The sequence below is a fragment of the Dasypus novemcinctus genome, chromosome 21 (assembly GCF_030445035.2).
Source record: "Dasypus novemcinctus isolate mDasNov1 chromosome 21, mDasNov1.1.hap2, whole genome shotgun sequence".
Lineage (NCBI taxonomy): Eukaryota > Metazoa > Chordata > Mammalia > Cingulata > Dasypodidae > Dasypus > Dasypus novemcinctus.
This window is the reverse complement of record NC_080693.1, coordinates 44,093,369-44,115,537: the sequence shown is the minus strand read 5'-3', so window position 1 is coordinate 44,115,537 and position 22,169 is coordinate 44,093,369. Positions and strand designations below refer to the sequence as shown.

At 36.3% G+C, this 22,169-nt stretch overlaps 1 protein-coding gene across 12 annotated transcripts in view; it reads right to left on the bottom strand.

Annotated features, from left to right (window-relative positions):
• BCAS3 (BCAS3 microtubule associated cell migration factor) overlaps positions 1–22,169 on the bottom strand; it is a 586,860-nt gene that overhangs the window by 380,459 nt on the left and 184,232 nt on the right. For all 12 annotated transcript variants that reach the window (XM_071210528.1, XM_071210535.1, XM_071210533.1 and 9 more), the window contains one exon: positions 1,500–1,764. In XM_071210528.1, the coding sequence (XP_071066629.1) occupies positions 1,500–1,764 (265 nt within the window). The remainder of the gene's footprint in view (positions 1–1,499; positions 1,765–22,169) is intronic.

Sequence of the window (22,169 nt, the reverse complement as noted above, 5' to 3'; positions counted from 1 at the left end):
TTATTTCATTCTTAGAGATTATTACATCCAATAGTTAGCTATAATATAAAAATCAGAATTGTGCTATAATTAATTTCTATTATATTAGAATTATTCTTTACATTATAAATGTTTGTTGCTACACTATTTTTTATAATTGATTATATTAAAATCTAACCTGGCCTTGCACTCTCTTTTACAATTAGTAATCTGGGAAGCGGACTTGGCCCAATGGATAGGGCATCCGCCTACCACATGGGAGGTCCGCAGTTTAAACCCCAGGCCTCCTTGACCCATGTGGAGCTGGCCCATGTGCAGTGCTGATGCACGCAACGAGTGCCATGCCACGCAGGGGTGTCCCCCGCGTAGGGGAGCCCCACTCGCAAGGAGTGCGCCCATAAGGAGAGCCACCCAGCACGAAAGAAAGTGCAACCTGCCCAAGAATGGCACCACACACACGGAGAGCTGACACAACAAGATGACACAACAAAAAGAAACACAGATTCCTGGTGCCACTGATAAGGATGGAAGTGGTCACAGAAGCACAGCCAAAGAACACAGAGAGCAGACAACTGAAGGGGAAGGGTGGGAAAGCGGAGAGAAATTAAAAAAAAAAAAATCTTAAAAAAAAATTAGTAATCTTTTGATCTATTTTTGTATTTATTTTATAATTTTACAATAAAGGTCTTTTCAACAGCTAAAAAAATGGAATATGTAACCGAAATGTAAATAAATTATAGGTACATGCAACAAAATGAATGAATCTCACAAACATAATGTTAAAAAGAAGAAACCAAATATAAAGATATATATATATACACACACTATATATTTCCATTAATATAAAAGTGAAACAACAATGTTTAAGTGTACTTCTTTAGGATTAATTAATTTTAAAAAGGAAATTACCATAATGTCAAAATCATGATTTACTTTTAAAGAGAAGGGGCATAAAAGGTGGATTCTGGTAATGTTTAACTTCTTAAAATTGAGGTGATGGTTAGACAAGTATTCACTCTGAGATATATTTTTATCAAGTATACAGTTTTTGTTTTTCATGAACTATACTGACAGATATTACATAGGGATATATTTTTAAATAAAACACAGTGCTGTTCTATCTAAAATACACACAACTCATGAGTATTTTCCTCTCCAACAAGGAGTATTTCTTAATGAGTATCAACCCTGGCTAAAGACAGCATGTTTTAGAAGAGTTCTATAGACAGGAGGTTCAGTTGTCTCAAGTTATGAAAATAGCCACAACCTTCATATATCATAAATATGATAAATGTTTCCCACTATATATTGAAAAAGTTAGGGAGTCAAATTAGCATGGTACTAATTATTAAATTACCTTCAATTAATTAATTAAGAATGTGCCAAAATGAGCCTACAATCTTGTCTTTGTATGAAGAGACTGGAATAAATGTTATTTAACTGCAGATCTCTAAAAGCGAGAGCAGAGGGAAAGAGAATTGTAGAAGACAGGAGAGAAAGAGAGAGAGAATTAAGTTTACCATGAAGAGGTGAGCCAGACGGGCTGCTTGATAGGCCTGGAACAGGGCTACAGCGACCTCCTTGCTTAGACGTCAATTCTTGTTCAATCTCTTCCAGCCCAGCACTTTTCTGGAAACGGCTCATGCGATTCACTACTCGTGGTGACATATGTGTACGGACGCAAGGCTGGCCACCATAAGGGTTGATGGGGAAAACATGGGAAGTCCCCCGAAGTGTACTGACCACAACCCAGCGACAATCATGGCTAAAACAGATATCTTGTACCTAGAAATTAGATAAGACACAAAAATGGTTGAAACTACTTGGATTTCTCTAAGTGTATCACATATTAACAAATATGAATAAAAATGGTTACCTCATTGACAAATTTAATGATGGCCAGACTATAAATAAATTTTATTCTATGGATGAACTTCTCACTAAATGCTAATCAAAACTATTTACCAGGTATTTGACAAGACTTAGAGTAGGTTTTGAATTCCGTCATTTCTTGAAGAGCATGCCAACTCAGAAAACAGGATGGAGGCAATTTCAACTCATTAACCTACAGAGCTATGTGGAAAGGTATATGAGTCAGCTAAAATGAATCTGGCTTCTTATAATCATAGAATAGTAAAAATTAAAAAGTATATCTCAATAAAACTGCTAAATAAATAAATAAATATACAAGAGTAGCCAGAAAAAGCAGCTATGAACAATAGGGAAAACAGAGATTGAGAGGTGAAGAATTTTCATGTTTTTCTGTTTTTTGTGTGTATTATTATTACTGAAATAATGATTGATTGTCACTCAATCACTCTAGTGTGATTCAATCACACTAGTGATTGAAGTGATGAATGCACAACTATATGATTATACCAAATACCACTGGTTGTACATTTTGGGGAATTGTATGCTTTATTAATGTATCAGTAAAATCGATTTGTTTAAAAAATGCAGATCCTTTGGTCTCACCTTCAGAATTACAATTCAGTAGGTACGGAAGTGGGCCAAGAAATCTAATAGAAATGGTAAAAGCACATTATAGTGTTTGTAACTAGCAGTACTAATATATGGCCACGACAGTGGTTAAAAGGGAAAGCCCAAGGTCATGTATATTACTAGAAGGAAAGCTAAAAAATGTAACATGGGTCTGTACAGCATAGCGAAACCTCCTGTGAAATATAAGTATGGGTGATATTGCATATATAAGATTGTTTTTTTTTTCTTTTTCTTTATTATGTCTTTTAAAATTTATTTTTTTAAGGATAAATAAGGTGACAGGCACTATTGACCATGAATCCAACACCTACTCCAACATTTACTATTGATGCTTTTTTTTTAAAGATTTTTTTTTCTCTCCCCTTCCTCCCCCCCACGCCCCCCACCCCAGTTGTCTGCTCTCTGTGTCCATTCACTCTGTGTTCTTCTGTGACCGCTTCTATCCTTAGCAGCGGCACCAGGAATCTGTGTTTCTTTTTGTTGCATCATCTTGTTGTATCAGCTCTCCGTGTGTGCGGCACCATTCTCGGGCAGGCTGCACTTTCTTTCGCGCTGGGTGGCTCTCCTTATGGGCGCACTCCTTGCACGTGGCCTCCCCAATGCGGGGGACACCCCTGCGTGGCACGGCACTCCTTGCGCGCATCAGCACTGCGCATGGGCCAGCTCCATACGGGTCAAGGAGGCCCAGAGTTTGAACTGCGGACCTCCCATGTGGTAGGCAGACGCCCTATCAATTGGGCCAAGTCCACTTCCCTACTACTGATGCTTAATACCTGCTTGCCCAGCAAAAGCTTACACAATGATGATCAGATAAACAAATGCAAACGGCTGTTGCAGGATTCTGGGAATGTATCTGCTCTCCTTATAAAAAAGGAATTAATATTACAGATGCTGCCATTTCTCTCCAACTTACTGCCCTGAATTCAGAAATAATGCCAAGTTAAGAGGCAGCTATAAGGTAATCATGAGGAAAAGAGCAAAAAAAGTCACAGACATTGTTGAGCAACTGTACCAAGACTAGCAGCATCCTATCTCCAAACTTACTGTTACAAGATAAAAATAAACTCCAATATTTTTAAGCCAATATTAAAAGTGATTTGGTGTCTGGGACCAAAACATGTTTAATGATTCAAATACCAACTTCCTATCCAACCCAAATTTAAAAAAAACAACTATCAGAATAAAAAGTAATATGTACTTGTAGAGACATCCTGCAACATGTTTTACCCTTCAAAATAATTTTTAAATTTTTCATTAAAAATGTTCTAAATTTGAGCAATTCCAATGAGGTTTATGGCAATACAAGTTTGCTAGGGAATAAGTCATAGAGAATGGAAGGTTAGTATAAAGAGATAATTCACACATATCCTCTATCCCATCAGCTTACAATTTTGTCATTTTGTCACATTTATTTATTCAAGAAATATTTATGAAAAGTCTACTTTATGTTTTGCACTCTTCTTGGTAATGATTTCAACAATGAACTAAATTAATCAGTTCATTCCTATATCAAGGAGCCTAGCTTAAAGCAGAAAGAAGGGGACACCTCATATTTCCACTCTTCCTTTATCTTTTTTCAGAAGACTGAGGGAAAAATGAAGTTTTCCACCATGAGCTTCAGTGTCTAGTATTACATGAACACAATTTGGCATGTAAAACAAATATACATAAGAGGGGAGAAGATGTGGCTCAAGTGTGACACTCGCCTCCCAGATGGGAGGTCCCAGGTTCAGTTCCCAGTTCCTCCTGAAAAAAAAACAAAAACCAACAACAAGCAAAACAAAAAACAAAAAAACCAATTCAGGGAAGCCTATGTGGCACAGTGGTTAAGCACTGGCTCCCCACATATTAGCTTCCAGGTTTAATCCCTGGCCCCCAGTACCTCAAAAAAAAAAAAAAAAAAAAAAAAAAAAAAGGCACACGCACAAGAAACATTGTGATTATACTAAAAACAACTGATTATACACTTTAGATAGACTGTATGGTATATGAATATATCAATAAAACTGCTTAATAAAAAAAATCTACTAAAAGGATTTTGGTATTAAATGAGTTACTATATGCAAGGCATATAGTACCCAGAATAAATTAATTTTATCACAGATGAAATTGTTTAAAAAAATTTTTATCATGATGAATGCACAACACTGTGATTATACTAAAAGTCATTGATTGTATACTTTGGATAGATTGTATAGTATGTGCATGTTTCTCAGCAAATCTGCCTTATTTTAAAAAGAAAGAAAGAAAATTTATAAACCTGTAGAAAAATTGACAAAAGTAAAAGAGAAGACATAAATCAACAGTATTGGGAATAAAACTGGAGATATTATTACAGATCTACAGTCATTAAACAGATAAGAATAATATAAACAACTTTATCCTGATAAATTTGGAATCTTAGAATAGAGCAATTCCTTAAAAACAGCAAACTACCAAAACTCAACCACAATTCCTATTTAGTTAAGGAATCTTAATTCATAACTAAAAAGCTCCTCATAAAGAAATCCCCAAGCCCAAATGGTTTCACTGGAGAATTCTACCAAATCTTTAAAGAAAAATTAATAGTATTTTATTAAATTTCTTTCAGAGTAAAAGATTACTTCTCAAGCCATTGTATGATGTCAGTATGTATGTTTGATGACAAAGCATACAAAGCCAGTACAAAAAAGGGAAACTACAGCCTAGTACCTCTCATAAATGCTGATGAAAAAATCCTCAGCAAAATACTAACCACAATATATAATAAAAAATAAACACCACCAATTGTCACAGAAAAAGCATGTTACAAAATACAATACCTGTTTAGTGTACTGGAAGTTCTAGCCAGCACAATACACAATAAGGCAACACAAATAAATAAAAGGTATACATATTGTAAAGAAAAAAAAATTTCAATTTATACATTATATGACTGTCTATGTAGAAAATTGCAAGGAATATTCAAAAAAGATTCTAGAATAAGTGGTTTTAACAAGGCTGCAGGATATAAGATCAACAAACAAATTAATGGCATTTCTATGTATTAATAAAGGACTTTTGGAAACTGGAATTGAAAACACAATACCATTTAAATTTTCTCTGATGAAAATTAAGTAGACACATAAATCAATGGAATTTTAACAAATGATACTGGAACCATTGGACAATCTTGGGCCAAAAATAATCACTCAAAATGGATCACAGACTTAAACATGAAATATAAAACTATAAAACATTTAGAAAAATATAAAGGAGAAAATCTACAGCTAGGCAAAGGGTTCTCAGACTTGACACTAAAAGCATGGTCCACAAGAAAATAAAAAGATAAATTGGACCTCACCAAAATTAAAAACTTTTACTCTGCAAAAGTCCATGTGAAAAACAAATATGAGAATATTCTCTCATGAACTAAAACAAATATGTAATACTAATACATGGTGTTAATAATTGGGTGGGTTGTGGGAAAAAGACACCAAATGTAAGATATGGGTTACAGTAAGAAGTAATATTCCCCCCTCCCCCTCTCCCTCCCCCCCCCCCCTCCTCCCAACTTGATGTTTTTGCTGTCTGTGTCCATTTACTGTGTGATCTTCCGTATCTACTTCTCTTTTTCTCTTCTCTTCTCATTTTTTTCCCTCTAGGATTCACCAGGATTCGATCCTGGGGACCTCTGATGTGGAGAGAAGTTCCCTGTCAGCTTTGCCACCTCAGTTCCTGGTTTCTGCTGGCTTCACCTTGACTCTCTCTGATGTCTCTTTTGTTGCATCATCATCTTGCTGCGTGATTCACTTGCGTAGGCACTCAGCTCACTGTGCAGGAACTTGTATGGGCACTCAGCTCACCACAAAGGCACTTGAGTGGCACTCAGCTCACCGCACAGGAACTCAGGTAGCCATGTGGGCACTCGCACGGGTACTCAGCTCACCGCGCAGGTACTCAGCTCATCGCATGGGCGCTCAGCTCACTGCGCGGGTACTCAGGTCATTGCACAGGCACTCGGCTCACCATGCAGGCACTGGCTCGCCATGCAGGTATGCTTTCTCTTCCCTCCCCCCCTCCAACAGGAGGCCACAGGGATCGGATACAGGTCCTCCCATATGGTAGGCAGAAGCCCTGTCACTTGAGCCACATCAGCTTCCCAGTAGTAATATATTTTTTTTAAGATTTATTTTATTTATCTCTCCTCTTCTCCCTCGTTCTCTGCTGTGTCCATTCGCTGTGTGTTCTTCTGTGTTCATTTGCAAACACTTTCATAGCTCATAACACGTTTCACACCAATGCAAGGTATTGGGGGGGGGCGCGTGCGGGAGATGTATGGGAGCACTGTATGATGAAATGCATGTTTGTTTTGCAAAGTCACAAATTTTAGTGTACATTTATTGTTTATATATATTCATGTATAAAAGATACACTTCAACAAAATTTTATTTTAAAAAATTTTTAGTTCATAGTAACTTTAGTTCATATGAACTTTATTTAGTTCATGGTAACTATACATAAACTAAATATATTGTGTAACATAATATATGATTCCATTTATATAAAATGTAAATATAAATCAATTTATAAAAATAAAATTATTTTTTTAAAAAAGCCCATTTGAAGATGAAAAAATAAGCTACAGGCTGGGAGAAAAATTTCAAAACTACTTATCTTACAAAGGACTAGTATCCATAAACAAAAAAACATTTTAATCTAATCAAAATAAAAATTTTTGCCCTATAAAAATTGTCATAAAAACAAACATACATTAACTCTCTGTTCCCTGTAATCTATTTTCCATCTCTATGAATTTGCATATTCTAGTTATTTCATATAAATGAGATCATACAGTATTTAACCTTTTGTGCCTGACATTTCACTCAATATGATGTCTTCAGGGTTCCTCCGTGTTGTAGCAGGTATTAGACCTTCATTTATTTTTTCAATTGAATGCAATTAACACCCACTGAATTGTACACTTGAAAGTAGTTAAAACAGGAAATGTTGTACCTGTTACCACAATTAAAAATTTGAAAAAAATAAAACTAAACTAGTAATCACCATTTAAACCATCAGCTGGCCAGAGAAATGAACTATGTTCACACGCAGGCAACAAATCTGTAATAGTAAAAAACACATTACAACTAATGTAATTTATGGATGATAGTTAACAGTAATGTTGTAATATTTTTGCAGCAATGGCAAAGAAATATCAATTCTAAGAAACAGCTATAGGGGGCATATGGGATATGGGATTTTTCCTTTTGGAGTAATGAAAAGTTCTAAAATTGACTCAGATAATGACAACACAACTTTGTGATGAAAATGAGAGCCACTGAGAGTATACTTTGAATGGATTGTACAAAGCATTGTATAACACAGAGAATCCAGTGGTGAAAGATGGACTGTGGTTAACAGGACAAATAATGAGAACGTTCTCTCATGAACTATAACAAATGCATAATACTAACATATGGTATTAATAATTGGGTGAGTTGGGTAGAAAATACACCAAATGTAACATATGAGCTAGAGTTATTAATAGTAGTAATATTTTCACAATGCTCTTTCACAGTTTGTAACAAATATTTCGCAAAAATGCCAGGTGTTAGTGTGGGGATGATATATAGGAGCCCTGTTTGATGATATGCAGTTTGTTTTGTAAGTTCAAAATGTTTATTATACACTTATTTTTTATATATGTTCATGTATGAATGATACACAATTTGATATAAAATTTTAAAAATTTTATTAAAAAAAAAAACTGCAAATAACTCAGATGTTCCTCAACAGGTAAGTGTTTAAGCGTAGTCTGGTTATAAATTGGCAACACAAGGTAATTGTTCAATATCTTGACATTGGTGGTGGATACACAAATGTACACATTGTGTGCATCTAAATATGCACACAAACAACCAAACACACACACACACAAATGGGTACAAGTAAATCCAGTAAAATCTGAATAAGAGCAGTGGATTGTATCAACATCAATATTCTGGCTCCAATATAATATAATACTACAAATTGGTATCATTGGGAGAAAATATATAAAGTATACATGAGCTCTCTATTATTTATTATGAATGCAAATGAATCTATAATTATCTCATTAAAATTTTGTGTTTTTATTATTGAAATGATGAAAATGCTCCAATAATGATTGAACTGATTAATGCACAATTACGTGATTATACCAAATACCATTGATTGTACATGTTGGATGAATTGTATGCTTTATTAATATGAACAATAAAATTATTTGTTAAAACTTTCAATTCATGGTAAAACACAACTAATGTAACTTATGGCCTGTAACAGTCATGTTGTAATTTTTTGCAGTAATGGTAAAGGAGATACCATTTCAATGCTAAAGGTCAGCAATGAGGATAAAAGGCGAGGTGGAATTTTTCCTTTTGGTAGTAATGAAAATTGACTGAGGTAATGACTGTGATGAATCTGAGAGTGACTAGGGGTACACTTTGGATGGACTGTACAAGGCATGGAACCACATAACACATTGAACCCCATGATGGATGGACTATGGTTAACAGTATAAATATGAGAACATTCTCTTATGAACTATAACAAATATACAATACTAATGCCTGTGTTAGTAATGGCATGGTTTGTGAGAAAAAAACACCAAATGTAAGCTATGGACTATAGTTAACAGAAATATTATGATGAAGTTCTTTCATCATTTGTAACAAGTGTTCCACAACAATGCAAGGTGTTTGGTGGTGGGGTGATATATGGAAACACAGTATGGTATGCATGATTGTTTTGCAAACTCACAACCTCTCTAATAAAAAAACAACAACATTTGTAATAGCAAGACAATCATGTGGGTACGAAAGAAGTTTAAAGGGAAAGTCTATGGTCATGTACATTACTAAAAAGAAAGCTAAAAAATGTAACATGGGACTGCATAGCATAGTAAACCTACATGTGAAATATGAAAATGGGTAAAACTGCATATATAAGACAGCTCTTCTTTGAAGCTGAACGAATATATGTTAATACTACAAGATGTTAATATCAGACCAAAAATAACATTATGCTATGTGAAAGAAACCGGACACAAAGTACCATATATTGTATGACTCCACTGATATAAAATGTAAATATAAATCAATTTATAAAGATGAAATTAGATTAGTGGTTGTGCTGGGCTGGGGAAGGGCTGCTAAGGAGTGTGGTTTTGTTTTTTTTTTTTTGAGTAATAAAATTGTTCCAAAGTTTTTTGTGGTGATGAATATACATTATGATTATACTAAAGGCCACTGATTACACACTTTGGGTAGATCATATGGTATGTGAATATATCTCAATAAAACTGCTAAATAAATAAATAAATAATTGTGGAAGGATAGCCAGAAATAGCAGCTGTGTACAACAGGGGAACATAGACCAATTGAGAGGTAATGACTTTTCTTGTTTGTTTGTGGTTTTTTGTTTATTATTATTATTGAAATAATGAAAATGCTCTAATAATGACTGAACTGATGAATGCACAACTATGTGATTATAACAAATACCATTGTTATACTTTGGATGAATTGTATGCTTTATTAATATGTATCAGTAAAACTGAGGTTTTTTTAAAAAATGGGATAATACTATTGTGGCAGTTTGAGATTATTTTATGAATTCCCAAAAGAGAAAGAGTATGTTTGTAAACTAATCTAATCCTCCAGGTGTGACACTCTTTGATTGCATTAAATTCAGTTGAGGGGCATTTGATTAGATCACTTGATAAGACTGATTTACGGCTTTTGATAGGAAGTCTATAAAAAAGGCATGACTCTGGTTGAGTATCTGCCTACTTGCTGAGTCTGCTATAAACGGAGACAAAGAAACACATAGACCCAGAAAAAGGAAGTCACCATGTTTGATCCTGCTATATAAGTGAGAGAACCAGAGGATCACTTAAGCACGAAGCCCCAAGAGGCTGGGCCTGGGAAGCAGCTCAAGAGGAGATAACCCCTGCTATATATCTGATAGCTTACGGCTGACTTCCAGAAAAAAGTGAACAGCCAAGATAGGAAGCCTGGAAAGAGACAAGCCCAATACCTGGTTTCCCTCCACTGAACTCAAACTCAGGAGAGACTGGTGGCCATCTTGCTTCAACACATGACAGCTGACTTTGGTGAGAAGACATCTCTCATGATGGCTTGGCTTTCAGGGCCTTAGAACTATAAGTTTTTACCCCCAAATAAATCCTCTTTATAAGAGCCAACACATTTCTGGTACTTCGTACCGGCAGCCCTTTGGCAAACTAAAACACTGGTTATACTGTTCATCCTAGACATGAATGTGAAGCCTTATGAAAAGCACAGAACCAGCACTGCTCATGTACCTAACCCCTGCTGCAGAACGACTTGACTTTTAATGAGGAGAAGGTACTGGGTACAAGAGTGGCAAAAAATACTAAGCACTGCAGAGTAAAAAGTGGCAGTGTAGTAGTGGGCAGACTAAAAGGGGCTGCTGTGCCTGGACACTCACTTGGAAATAGTATCTAGACCCATAGGGGAGGAGGTGGCACCCATTCTGGAGTAGCAATCCTGGAGCTAAGGACCAAATGTGAAAAAAAGGCCAACAATTAAGTTTCCTCTTTGCCAACCTACCATATTTGGAAGTTACCCTCCCCTGCCACCCAGATGAGTGATGGTGTAATCTCTGGCAGTTGTTGCTAGAACACCTGACTTGCACATATTAAATGCAATAGTCCATTATCTCATGGGGGGTGGGAGAACCGTGCCAGAATGGGGTGTAAGCAAAGTTTGCGGTAGGGATGGGAATCAAAAATAATCTTGTGGGAGGGTACCGTCAGACAAATTAATGTACAATTGTGGAGGTTTCCATTGATGCACGTATAACTGATATTAATTGCTTACATCATTGTACATACAATATCTTCTGCTATGTGTATCAAGGTGATAGTGAGACAAGGGCACAAGAAACCACTTATTTGGCTTTTAGTTCCCTCCCATATTATATAACAGAAATAATACAAAATCCCAAGACAAAAAGGTTAGACTTAAAGGCTGCCCAAGTACTCAGAGGTGTTATCCCAATACAACATCGCCACCTGCCTGATGCAGCAACCAAGTACACTCTTTTCTAACTTGTTGCTAAACTCGTGATGAAACTGGCAAACGCCTTGTGCCTTCCCATTCCCATTTTGGGATGGGTCAACTTAGACTTGACAATGAACAGATAAGGAAAGGTCTAAAAGGCATTGCTAGTCAAATGAAAATTATATTTCAAAAGTACAGCCAGACTTGGTTGGCCCTAACAGCTTCTTGGTTTTACATTAAAAAGTAGGAACTACTTCTTTGGAGAAACTATCTTCCACTCGAATGCCTGAAGCAAAGCTGCTGGCTAGGTAGACCATTGAGCCACAGAGGTTCCCTTAAATGCTTGGGCCTGCCTCACTGATGGCTCAGCTAAGTTGAAAGCTGATGGTGTTCACTGGCCAGTGGCAGATGCACAGCCCCAACAACTCTGGAGGGACAATCAGCAAATTAACAAAATGGAAAACCGACACCTAATTTTAATCCAGGAGTATGCAAACTGTGGACCAATCGTGCCCATTAATTTGCATACTAAGGCTGTTTTTGTGCTACAATGGCAGAGTTGAGTACAGAGATTGTATGGCAAGCAAAGTTAAAAATATTACCTGGCCCTTTATAGAAAAAGTTTGCTGACACGTGCTATAGATAAAATTCCTAGGAATGGGAAATGCTACATTTTTACTGACTCTTGGGCATTTGCCAATGGTCTAGCAAACGGTCCAGTCTGCCACTAGGAAGACTACGTGCTAGCAGATTAAAAACACTCTCTTTGGGACCTGAATGAACAATCTGGGTCACTCATTCCCAAAGTAAGGTCCCATTCTCTGTGACTGCTACCTGGATCCATTAATAACACAACATATATAATTATTATATACATACATTAAGAATACCATATACATATAATTATTTATATGTTGAATTTAAATGTTCCATTCAATATTTCTATATATTTCTATTTATCTCCTATGTTTCTTTTGCTTCTGTTCCTCCTTTCCTTCTTTCTTTGGGATTAGAGCCCCTATACTTCAATACTTAGAACTCCATTTACCTGCCCTAACCACACTCTGGTGGTCCTGGAATTTTGCCTTATAGTTTTCATATTAAATGTATACACAACATAATCCCCCAAAAATGTAAAATATTTTTACATATAAAAAGTTTAAAACCACGAAAAATTTTAACATGTCTAATATTTTAAACAAATTAAGGAAAGAAATTGTCTCTGTTATTTAACAAGAAATTTACCATTTCTTAATGTTCTTCATCACCAGGTTTGCAGATAGTATCATTTCCCTTCACAGTGTGAAGAACTTCCTTTAGCATGACTTCTAGTGTGGTGTGTAGGCTTACTGCTCCATCATTCTTGAAGGTAATTTTTGCTGGATGGGTAGTTTGGGGTCAGCAGTGTTTATTTCTTTCAGCCCTTTAAAGAAGTTATTCCACTATCTTCTGATCTATATGATTTCTCATGAGAAATTAATGAACTGTTGTTTCCATGAATGTAATGTATTATTTTTCATAGGTCACTTTCTGGGTTTTCTCTTTATGCTACTTTTCAGCAATTTGACTAAGAAATGCTTAGATGTAGCTTATATCTATTTAATCCTCGTCGGTATCTGCTTAACTTTTTTTGTGTCTTAAACTTGGGAAATATTTCACTTTTATTTCTTGGTATATTTTTTCTTCCTCATTCTCTCTTTCCTCTCTTTCTTCAATTACAATTTACATGTATATGAAATCAGATATTATCCCATATATTGCTGAGTATTTAGTTTCCACTTTCTCTCTTGTTCAGTTTTCTTTTTAACTTTTTTATTTTGAAATATGCTCAAACTTAAGGACAGTTACAAAAACTATACAAATCTCTTATAGAGAACTCCAATGTATCTCTATACCCCCAGAAATGCAGATCCACCAATTAACCTTTTGCCACATTTGCTGTATCATTCCATCTATTCATCCGTTTATCTATCCATTCATCCATCTATTTTCTGAACACTTGATTGTAGGCTGTATTTATCATGCTCCTTGAATACTTAATACTGCCATGTACATTTGTGAAGGAAAAGTACATTCATCAGGTAAACACCTTAAGTACAGTTATTAAGTTCAAGCAATTTAACATTCATATTAAGATTACAGTTGATATTCCAATTTTTTCATATGTCTCAATAAGTCCCTTTGAGCCTTCTCTACCCCATTGCTAGATGCCATCCAGGATCGTGTACTGCATTTAATAGTCCCTCATTCTGTTTTTTTAAATTGTAGGAACATAAATGCAATATAAACTTTCTCATCTCAACTACTCCCAAGCATATCATTTAAAGGGATTAATCACATTCATAATACTGTAGTATCCTCACCACCTTCCATTACTAAAACTTTTCCATTTCCCCAAACAGAAATTCTACAATTATTATGCACTATATCCCCATTACTCCTAACTCTCACCCCAGGCAACCTGTACTCTAATTTCTGTCTCTCTGAGTTTACATAGTCTCTAATACTTTCTTTGTAGTTACCATGAGCTTAAAGATAATATCCAAAATCAATAACAATCTGCTTTGATATTAACTTAACAGTATACACACACTATGTTCCTATAGTACTCCATCCCCCCACCTTTATACAGCTCTTGTCACAACTTACGTATTTATATACTGTGAGTCCAAAACCACTGATTTCTCACTACATTTTATGCATTTCCCTTTAGATCCTTTAGGAAATAAAGCAGAGTTACAAATCAAAAAATAAAATGGTACTGTATTTACATTTACCCATGTCATACCTTCACAAGATACTCAATCCATCCTCCTTTCCTTTCAACCTGCAGAACTTTCTTTAGCTTCTCTTATAGCGATAGTATAGTGCTGACAAACTCCCTTTTGTTTATCTGGGAATGTCTTAATCTCTCCCTCATTTTTGAAAGACAGTTTTGCCGGATGTAGAATTCTTGGATGGAGATTTTTGGTTTTAACACTTGAACTATGTCATCCATTGCCATCTTGCCTCCAGAGTTTCCTATGAGAAATGGGCACTTAATCTTACTGGGGCTCCCTTCTGCATGACATGTTGTTTCTCTCTTGCAGCTTTCAGAATTCCCTTTATTTTTGATATTAGACGGTCTGATGATGTTAAGTTCATTAAGGATCTTGGATATGCATATTCATGTTCCATTAACTTAATGTCTTTCATTAAATTTGAGAAATTTTCAGGCATAAAACAGCATGTCAGGCTCTCCTACAGCATTCCTTGATTATTGTCTCTGATGCTTTTTCTCTTTCTTCTCCCACAACGTGCATATTGACGTTCTTGATGGTGTCCCATAGGTTGGTCAGGCTCTATTCACTTTTCTTCATTTCTTCTTCTTTATGCTCCTCAGACTCAATGATTTTTATAGTCATATTTTCAAGTTCATTGATTCTTTCATCTGCCAGCTCTAATCAGCTACTGATCCCTCTAGGGAATTCTAATTTATCTTACTGTGCTCTTCAGCTCTGTTTGGTTCTTTTTCCTAATTTCATCCTTCTATTGATAGTCTCATTATGTTCATCTATCATTTTCCTGATTTCTGTTTGTTTTTCCACGCTCTTTCCTTTAGATCTTTGACCATATTTAGAACCAATTTTTAAAAGCTTTTGTCTGATATGTCCCAGGTCTGGTTTCCCATCATTAATGGTTTCTAATGTTTTAATTTTCTCTTTTCCCTGGGCCATCACTTCTTATTTCTTTGCATGTTTTGTAACCCTTCATTGAAATTTGATATTTTAATGTGTTATCTTTCCAAGATTGACTTGCGCAAGCACTCTCCTTCAGGGTTTATCCATACAATGGATTGTATGAGAATAACTCCAGACCAAAGCAAAGACCTGCCTGTTCCTTTCTGCTCATGTGTCTAATCTGTGGCATGCAAGTGTAGCCCTAGGAATTCCCCCATTTACGTAGTTATAAATGTCCCCTCTTCCCTAGGAAACAGTTTCCTCATGGTCCCAGTCACTGCACTGTTATGTTTTACAGACAATAATCCATTGCCACAGGCAGCATCATTTGACTGCCCTCCCACAGAGTTTTGTAGAACTCAGGAAGTCTCTTTCTACATGCAGGGCAAATTCTGGGACAGCAAGTCCCTCATGCCTCCAACAGACAGACTGGGACAACATACATGCTGCCAGCAGGTGCATGAGAGCCACTCTGCTCCCTTTGGAACTGGGACCAGAGATCCAAACTGGGAGCCTGGGTTCTATGCCAACTTGGTGAGGGGTGCAAGAGAGGCAAGGATACCACAATATTGTGCCACCTTTTTTTTTTAATTAAGAGAAGTTGTGGGTTTTTAGAACAATTATAAATAAAATACAGGATTCCCATATACCACCCTATTATTAGCACCTTGCCGTGTGTGGAACATTCATTACAACTGTTTGTTATAACTGTTGAAAGCAGTTTAATAATTGTGTTATAAGCAGTTTAATAATTGTGCTTATAACTATAGTCCATGCTTTAATATAGGGTTCACCATGTAGTTGCAAGGATTTAAAAAAAAAAATTCTGGGAAACAGACTTGGCCCAGTGGTTAGGGTGTCCGTCTACCACATGGGAGGTCTGCGGTTCAAACCCCAGACCTCCTTTGACCCGTGTGGAGCTGGCCCATGCGCAGTGCTGATGCGCGCAAGGAGTGCCCTGCCATGCAGGGGTGTCCCCACGTAGGGGAGCCCCACGCGCAAGGAGTGCGCCCCATAAGGAGAGCCGCCCAGCGCGAAAGAAAGTGCAGCCTGCCCAGGAATGGCGCCGCCCACACTTCCCGTGCTGCTGACAACAGAAGCAGACAAAGAAACAAGACGCAGCAAACAGACACCGAGAACAGACAACTGGGGGAGGAGGGGGAATTAAATAAAATAAAATAAATCTTAAAAAAAAAAAAATTCTATTATCATATATACATCCTAATATTTCCCCCTTTTAACCATATTCAAATATTTCTTTTTTTTTTTTTTAAAGGGAAGCTGTTATTTATTTATCTCCCCTTCCTCCCCACCCCTCCAACCTGCCCTGGGTTGTTTGCTCTCTGTGTCTATTTGTTGCGTCTTCTTTGTCTACTTCTGTTGCTGTCAGAGGCACCGGGAATCTGTGTTTCTTTTTGTTGCATCATCTTGTTGTGTCAGCTCTCCATGTGGGCGGCGCCATTCTTAGGCAGGCTGCACTTTCTTCACGCTGGGTGGCTCTCCTTATGGGGCACACTCCTTGTGTGTGGGGCTCCCCTAAGCAGGGGACACCCCTGCGTGGCACGGCACTCCTTGCGCGCATCAGCACTGTGCATGGGCCAGCTCCACACAGGTCAAGGAGGCCGGGGGTTTGAACCCCAGACCTCCCATGTGGTAGATGGATGCCCTAACCACTGGGCCAAGTCTGCTTCCCCAGATATTTCAGTACTGTTAGTTATGTTCACAATGTTGTGCTACCATCACCACCATCCACTATCAAACATTTCCATCATTCCAATTCAGAAGCCTGTACACTTGAAGCCTTAACTTTCCATTCCCTATGCCCATCCTGTTTTTTGGAGTATGATAGTCTGGCTCACTATTTAGGCCTCTGATCCATTTTAAATTGATTTTTGTATAACGTGTGAGGTAGGGGTTCACTTTCATTCTTTTACAAATGGCAGTCCAGGTTTTTCAACGCCATTTGTTAAAGAAACTGTTCTTCCCCTACTGATTGGACTTGGCACCCTTGCCAAAAATTAGTTGGCCCTCAATGTGAAAATTGATTTCTGAATTCTCAGTTCGATTCCATTGGTCTATATACCAACAAGTGTGAGTTCCCCAATTTCGTTCTTTTTAAAGCTTTGGATATTCAAGGTCACTTACCCTTCCATATTAATTTGATGATTGGCTTTTCCATTTCTGCAAAGAAGGTTGTTTGAATTTTGATTGGGATTGAGAGGTGATTATTAAGGGGTAGAGCTTTTTTGGGGGGGGGTTCCTTTTTTGTTTTTTATATTTATTACTATTATTGGACTAATGAAAATGCTCTAATAATGACTAAAGTGATGAGTGCACAACTATGTGATTATACCAATCACATAGTATACTTTGTGATTGACTGTATACTTTGGATGGATTATATGCTTATTAGTATGAATCAATAAGACTGATTTTTTAAAAACTATAGTTACTTCATGTCATTGAGTATATTTACAATAGTTGCTTTAAAATCATTTCTGCTATTTCCAACATCTGGGTAATCTTGGGATTCAACTGCTGATGTGCCAATTCTGATCCTGTGGCTGCTCTCTCTAACTCCAGTTCTATATCCTACTGCATCTGTTTCTCTGGTGGAACCCTAACTGAAATAGAAGGTTGATCTGGTTCCTGTTATTCCATCATGGCTGGATGCCAAAATTTGTGAAACAACTTTATGTTTCCCAGATTGTCCTTCTGACTCCATATACCCCTTACTGCCTTTCAGGGTGTTCATAATTTAACCATAATCATTCTTTAGGATCTTTCATTATTTGAATAACCTACTAAGATGCAAAATATGCTAATATTAGGAGTTTCACTGTTAGGAAAGTGTGCTCTGGAGAGAAGGCCAAGGGTGGGACTGAACAACCTTTTGCTGAAGTGATTATGCCTGTGATCCCATTCAATCACCTCAGCAGAAGCCAGGAATAGAGAGAGACAGGGTTATTCAGGAAGACCTATGGAGAACAATCATGACTAATGGCATAGACCAAAAGATTTGTGTTATATCAGCACTAACAATGCCAGTTTAGACTGAAGAGGACAGAGATAGAAAGTAGTAAAATTAGACTGTTCAATTTACAAAATTCTATATGCAGGAAAAAGATTGATAGAGCTACTCTGATGTACTACATATTCTTCAAGAAAAAGGAAGAATGACTCCAAAGGCAGAGACTTGGATCCAGCAGCAGACACAGAGGCAGAGGCCCAAGCTACAGCTGGCAAAGATCTACCTAGAGTTAATTTTCGTATATTGGGGGAAGTTAGGACCAATGTTCACTTTTTGCAAATATATATCCAATTGTTCCATCACCATTTGATGAAAGGCTAACCTTTCTCCACAGACTTATCTTTGCAACATTGTCAAAAATCTGTCAGAGTATATACTGACATGGAAAAAAAAAAAGCATTTGTTGTCTATATGTATGAGAATGTTACTGGACTTCCTGTTCTATTCTACTGGTCTATTTAATACAAATTAGTCTTGATTACTATAGGTTTAATAAACCTTGATATCAGGTAGGGCTATCCCTCCAACCTTACCTTTCTCACAGTTATTTTTTTTTTTAATTTTGGGGGACTATCACAAGTCTTCACCTTCTCATATGAATTTTAGAATTAACTTATGGGGATTACACTGAATCTACATACCAACAATACTGACTATTCTGAGTCATGCTTTGTAATTTTCAGTGTATAGATCATGTACATTGGATGTCAGCATTTCATAATTTTAAATGTCCCTATAAATAGCTCTATTGTAAACAGTGTATTCAAAATTATCGAGTTCCAGTTATTTGCTTCTAGTATTTAGAAGTCCAGCTGATTTTTTTGCATAAGGGTACGGTAGTCTGAAAATTTGTTAAAAATCACTTATTAGTTCTAACTTTTTTTGCAGAATCCATCAGACTTTTTTACATAGACATTATATCATCTCTGAATAAAGACAGCTTCAGTTCTTTTCTGTTCTAAACAGTGGTTCTTCCCCCAGCCTTAAGTAGTATCTTCATATGGATGCATAGATTGACACTCAGTTAAATACTTGAGGGGAACCCTCAGCAGATTTCGGGGGTACTCTCTCTTTACAGTTCTCTTCTCTCTGGTACTCTGCCCTGAGGACTCTATGGCCTTGGCGTCCCTTGACTCTCAGTTCCATTGTATCAACTGAGGGAGTGTCTGTGGGCTCCACCTAGATACCCCTCTTTGTACTGTGCCCTGACAGCTGGGGCAATCATGGGACTCTTTCATTTGTTTTCTATTTATCAAGGACCACTATCCTTCATTGCCTGATGTACAATGTCTGGAAAACCATATTTGTTTGCTGCTTAATTGTTTCAGGAAGGAAGGTAAATCCATCTTGGCTGGAAGTGAAGGTCTTAATACTAACTCCTTCATTTGCTGTTTACTTGGCCAAGTGCATTGATAAGCATGATAAGATCTATCATGTCTGATAATTCCTCAAATCAACCCTATGAAAAACATATTGGTCCCATTTTACAGATGAGTACATTGAAGCTTACAGAATTGAAATAATTTGTCCTCAATTATATAAATATTAAACAGCATCCAACCAGGAATAAAAGCATGAAGAATGGAGTGTGACTCCTAAGGAGTAAGGGGGTTATTTTGGGGGAGATGCAAATGTTCTGAAAGTAGATAGTAGTGATGATTGCACAACTCTGAATACAGTATAACCCACGAAATTGTTCACTTTAAAAGGGTTATTTTTATGGTATGTGAATTATATTTCAAAAAAGCTGATTTTTTTTTTAAAAAAAGATCAAAGGAAATCACAGGATTATAGGGTCATGCATAAGGTTGTCAGGTTTAGAAAAAGAAAACATATAATGTACAGTTAAACTTGAATTTCAGTATAAACGGGCAATATTTGGAACATACTCATATGAAATATTACATAATCATTCCCCAGCCCTACATAATCACTAATCTAATTTCATCTTTATAAACAGGTTTATATTTACATTTTATATAAATGGAATCATACAATATGTAGTACTTTTGAGTCTGGTTTCTTTCACTCAGCATAATGTTTCTATAGAAGGATAGATTGAGAGGTGGCTGCTAAGGGGTGTGGAGTTTTTCTTTTTGGAGTAGTGAAATTGTTCTAAGATTTTTTGCGGTGATGAATATACAACATTGTCATTAAAAAATAAAGCCATTAATTATACACTTTGGAGACAGCATATGGTATATGAGTATATCACAATGAAACTGCTTAAAAAAATAAATGTGCAGAAATAGTCAGAAACAAACTATATATAGCAGGGGAAGCAAAAGAGATTGAGAAGTGAAAAATTTTCTTGTTTTTTTGTTTATTATTATTTTTAACAAATCCATTTTATTGATGCATATTAATAAAGTATACAATTAATCTAAAGTATACAATCAATGGTATGTGATATAATCACATAGTTGTGCAGTCATCAATTCAATCATTAATAGAGTATTTTCATTATTTCAATAATAATAATAATAAACAAAAATCAGACAAACAAGAAAATTCTTCACCTCTCAATCTCTCTGTTTCCCCAGCATTATATAGCTTCTATTTCTGGCTATTCTTGCACAGTTATTTAAATAATTTCACACTGTATCTAAAGTGTAAAATCAATCACTTTTAGTATAATAATTTTTTGTTTTATTATTATTTAAATAATGAAAATGCTCTAATAATCATTGATGAAAGCACAACAATGTGATTATACCAAATACCACTGATTGTACACTTTGGATGAACTGTATGTTTCATTAATATGTATCAATAAAATTTATTTGTTTATAAAATAAAAATAAAAATAAAATATTACATAACCAGACTTTTCTCTCTCTGCATTATTAAGGATACTACTCATACTATTTTGCAGGACTACTTGGATATCTGCTAGATATTTATCTGGCTTTTAGATGCTTTAAAAGCAAGTTAGGGGAAGCGGACTTGGCCCAGTGGTTAGGGCGTCCGTCTACCACATGGGAGGTCCACGGTTCAAACCCCAGGTCTCCTTGACCCATGTGGAGCTTGCCCACCCGCAGTGCTGATTCACACAAGGAGTGCCGTGCCAAGCAGGGGTGTCCCCTGCGTAGGGGAGCCCCACGCGCAAGGAGTGTGCCCCATAAGGAGAGCTGCCCAGCGCAAAGGAAAGTGCAGCCTGCCCAAGAATGGCGCCACCCACACGGAGAGCTGACACAACAAGATGACGCAACAAAAAGAAACACAGATTCCCAGTGCCGCTGACCACAAAAGAAGCGGACAAAGAAGACGCAGCAAATAGACACAGAACAGACAACCGGGGTGGGGCGGGGCAGGACAGGGGGTGGCCCGGAAGAGAGAGAAATAAATAAATAAATCTTTTTTTTTTTTAAAGCAAGTTAGCCATTTACCAAAATTAGCATGTTAAATACAAAAAAAGACTGTATTTGAGTGAGACATTATAGAAATATATTTTTAAAATACTACATATGACTTTACTGTTGAAAATAAAGAATATTTTCCTACTACATATGGGCGCTGCAGAAAATTACTCTCAGATGCATATGATAATCCAAGTCGAAGACCACAAAACAACTTAATTCAACATAATTAGATCCACATTCCTATTTTTTTTTCATTGTTTGATTAAAGTCCCTTCAAAGTTCTTAGAAGAATCTAGAATGATATGATTTTGAAGTACTTAAAGAGGGCTACATAGATAAAGTACTATATTTATTTCATTGCCATTGTTGGATTTCATAGATCAGTACAAAATAATTTTTAGTCGAACCTTTAAAAAATTAATTTTATCATCATTAAAAAAGTTTATAATATCTTGATATTTGATGTGACCTATCACAAAATCACTTCTGTAATTTCTATTTGGTGTGTCTACCTGATAAACGGGAGTAG